We start from the raw sequence: 3,248 nt of genomic DNA, 5'->3' as shown, positions 1-3,248 counted from the left end.
CTGGAACTCAGGAAAAGAGAGTTTATGACGTCTGTAAGACAGGGCAGGCAACTTAGAAGAACTACATGGGTGTTGTGGGTTTCTGCAGGGAGAACACTAGAAGGGCCAAAGCTCAATGAGAACTTCATCTGCCTACTGCTTTAAAACATGACCATGACATGGCATTGATGGTGCGTGTCAGGGCGGGCAGAGGATGCAGCCAAAGCGCAGGAGAGGTGGAGTGTCATCAGTGAGGTCATGCCGTGGCACTCGTGTGGTTTGCGGTTGCATTGTGTGGAGGGGGCCTCATTTGCTTGCAGCGCTGGCAATCTGCTCTGGGCTTTGGAGCTGTGCTGGCCTTGAGGAATTGTCTCTTCCATGGAATAGGATCCCTGTGTGGCTTGCTTGCATCTGAATAGTCCTTTCCTTCCACGCTCCTTACGATCTCTGGGGGTCTTGGTGTGTGTCTTGCGTATGAGCTGGGTGTGCAGGGTTTATTTTTTAAGGTTTTAGTCAGGAGGAGCTACACAGTTGGAAGCTGAGCAGAGGTTCTAGAAGTTTACTCATGCTACATAGACAGTGTTCATGTGTAGAGAACGAGCTGACCATGATTCTCCTAGAGAAAGTGGGTGTTGATGTCTTGGGCTACCATAGTCATTGATGGCTGAAAAACTGGCTGGATGGCAGAGCCCAAAGAGTTGTGGTACTGGAGTGAAATCCATTTGGTGGCCACTCAAGTTCTTTTCCCCAGGGCTCAATACTGGGGCCAGTTCTGTTTAATAATCTTTCTTCTTGATCTGGATGAGGGAATCGAGTGCACCCTCAGTACATCTGCAGATGACACCAAGTACAGGCAGGAGCGTTGAGCCACTTGGAGTTAGAAGGCTCTACAGATGGCCCTGGAAAGGCTGGATCAATAGCCTGAGAGCAATTGCATGAGGTTCAACAAAGCCAAGTGTCGGGTCGTGCACTCGGCTCACCACAACGCCATGAAGACTCCAGTAACTGTCAAGAGCTGTGGAAGAGTGGCTGGAAAGCTGCCCGGTGGTCAAGGACCTGGGGGTGTGTGTTGACAGCGGCTACATATGAGCCAGCGTGTGTGGCCGTGACAGCCACTGGCGTCTTGGCTTGTGTCAGCACTGGTGTGGCCAGCAGGAGCAGGACGGTGACCATGCCCTATTCTGGGCACTGGTGAGGCCACACCTTGAATGGTGTGTTCAGTTTTGGGCCCCTGAGGGAAAGAAAGACCTTTAAGTGCCTAAGCCATTTCAAAGAAGGAGAAGGAAACTTGTGAAAATTTGGAGCACAACTGTGATGGAGGACCCACTTTGGGTTTTGGGCTGTATAGCCTGGAGAAAAGAAAAGTGAGGGGAAAGCTCCTGTGTGTCTGCAACTGCCTGAAAGGAGGTTGTAGTGAGGAAGGGATTCAGTCTCTTTTCCCAAGTACCAAGTGACAGGGCAAGAGGAAATGGCCTTAAGTTGTGCCAGGGGAGGTTTAGATTGAATATTAGGAAAATTTTCTTCCCAGACAAGGGTTGTCCAGAGTGGAGGAGATGACCACCTGGAGCCCGTAGAGGAGCTGACGCTGGAGCAGGTGGGTGCACACACAGGAGGTGTGACCCTGTAGGAAGCCTGTGTTGGACCACAGAATTGTCAGGACCCGTGAACCCGTGAGGAAAGTCTAAATCCGAAATGATTCTGTGATTGTGCTCCTGGTGGAGCCGGAGAGTGATGCTGGGGAAGGAAGATGGTCAAGTGTGTGTTGTCCTAGGGAGGTCTCACCAGAGGCATGTTGAGGAGAGTGTTCTCGTGTCAAAATCTTTCTTTGGTGCAGTGATGGGCTTGTATGATGTTGTGGAAGACCCCCAGATTCTGGTCTGTCTTCTTGGTGGTATAGGTGGTGACATATTTCCTGGGAGAAGTCTTGTGGCCTTTTTCCCCCCTATCCAGTTTGCTTTCTGAGCCCTGTCTTTGTGCTGGGTGAGGTTGGAAGAGCCTTGAGAGAAGAAAGTAAAGCGAGATATCTCAGGCTGGGATGCAAGAGACCTTTATTGAGGAAAGACAAGAGTGAAAAGGCAGGAGCACCAAGTAGGCGGTGACAAGTATAAGCTGCAGGTAGGGTGAGCGTCAGCTGAGGTTGCTTCTGTGACATAGATCTTGCCAGAGCACCAAGATCTTCCTGGCTCCTTTAGAGGAAGAGCCATGGACAGCAGGCCCATAGGCCAGGAAGGGCCTAGAGTTGCGTATCCTCAATCCGTGCCCTGGCTCCCAGGGTGTGTGTAGTTCAAATCAGGGGTGGTGGCGAGGGCCCTTAGCAGATGTAGCGGCCCCTTCTGCCCCCGAAGCAGCCCAGGCCTCCGAACCCACCCAGGCCTCCAAAGCCATAGCCGTTGCCGTAGCCGAAGGCACCGGAGTTGATGGCAACTCCCTGGGCACCGAGGTCATTGCCCACGGCAGCCGATGCAGAGGATCCGACAGCGGTGCTCTGGGGGTGGGAGGTGAGGATGGGTCCTGGCAGGGTGACCAGCACGGCGGGAGGCTGGATGACGACGCGGGAGTCCTGGCACTGCAGGGAACAGGGCTCGTTGCAGCTGTTGGCCAGCGGGGTGGGTCCACAGGGGCGGCAGGCGTTGTAGCAGGCCATGTGTGTGGTGTGGAGGGGCCCTGGAAGGGACGAGAGGCTGTTGAGCAAGCGCAGGGGGCTGAGGGTGCGAGGAGCGGTGCTGCAGGAGGGCGAGGGAGTGGGGAGGCTGGTGTGGGGCTGTGGGGAGCGTGGCGGTGGGGAGGCGTGAGGGCTGCTGAGGCTGGGGGCAGAGCGTGCTGGAAGAGAGGGGCCAGGCGGGGCAGGAGAAGGAGGGGAAGGGGGTTGAGGCTCACCTTGTTGAGCGCGGAGGGAGGAGAAGGCGTCAGGAGAGTGTGTGAGGGAGAGAGGCGCTGGGCCGGCTTTTATGCCGGTCCCCGAGGGGCGGGACAGGCTTTGCGCATGGCGTCATTTTGCAGCCAGCAGCTGTCTGATGCCACAGCCTGGCCAGGAATGAGGAGGGTGTGTTTTCCTTCCCGCAATGCTCCAATTTCTTGGTTTTGTCTTGAGGACGTGTCCACTTGGCCCTGGCAGCAGCTTTGAAGTCCGTTAATTAGAGGCCGAATACTTGACGTTGATTGCGCATGTCAGGGTGTGCAGAGGACGCGGCCACAGCGTAGGAGAGGTGGGGTGTCGTCAGTGAGGTCATCCCATGGCACCCATGTGGTTTACAGCTGCTTTGTAAAGA

At 55.0% G+C, this 3,248-nt stretch overlaps 1 protein-coding gene across 1 annotated transcript; it reads right to left on the bottom strand.

Moving 5' to 3' along the window:
• Positions 1–2,290: 2,290 nt before the first annotated feature.
• Positions 2,291–2,623, bottom strand: LOC308037117 (feather keratin 1-like; the record flags this gene model as incomplete). The annotated part of the gene is made up of 1 exon (XM_080338636.1): positions 2,291–2,623. The coding sequence occupies one exon, from the start codon at positions 2,621–2,623 to the stop codon at positions 2,291–2,293; it is 333 nt and encodes a 110-aa protein (XP_080194762.1).
• Positions 2,624–3,248: the final 625 nt, after the last annotated feature.

The sequence above is a fragment of the Nesoenas mayeri genome (assembly GCF_963082525.1).
Source record: "Nesoenas mayeri genome assembly, chromosome: 2".
Lineage (NCBI taxonomy): Eukaryota > Metazoa > Chordata > Aves > Columbiformes > Columbidae > Nesoenas > Nesoenas mayeri.
Note: the sequence above shows the minus strand (reverse complement) of the source record. Positions and strands in the feature narration are given on the sequence as shown.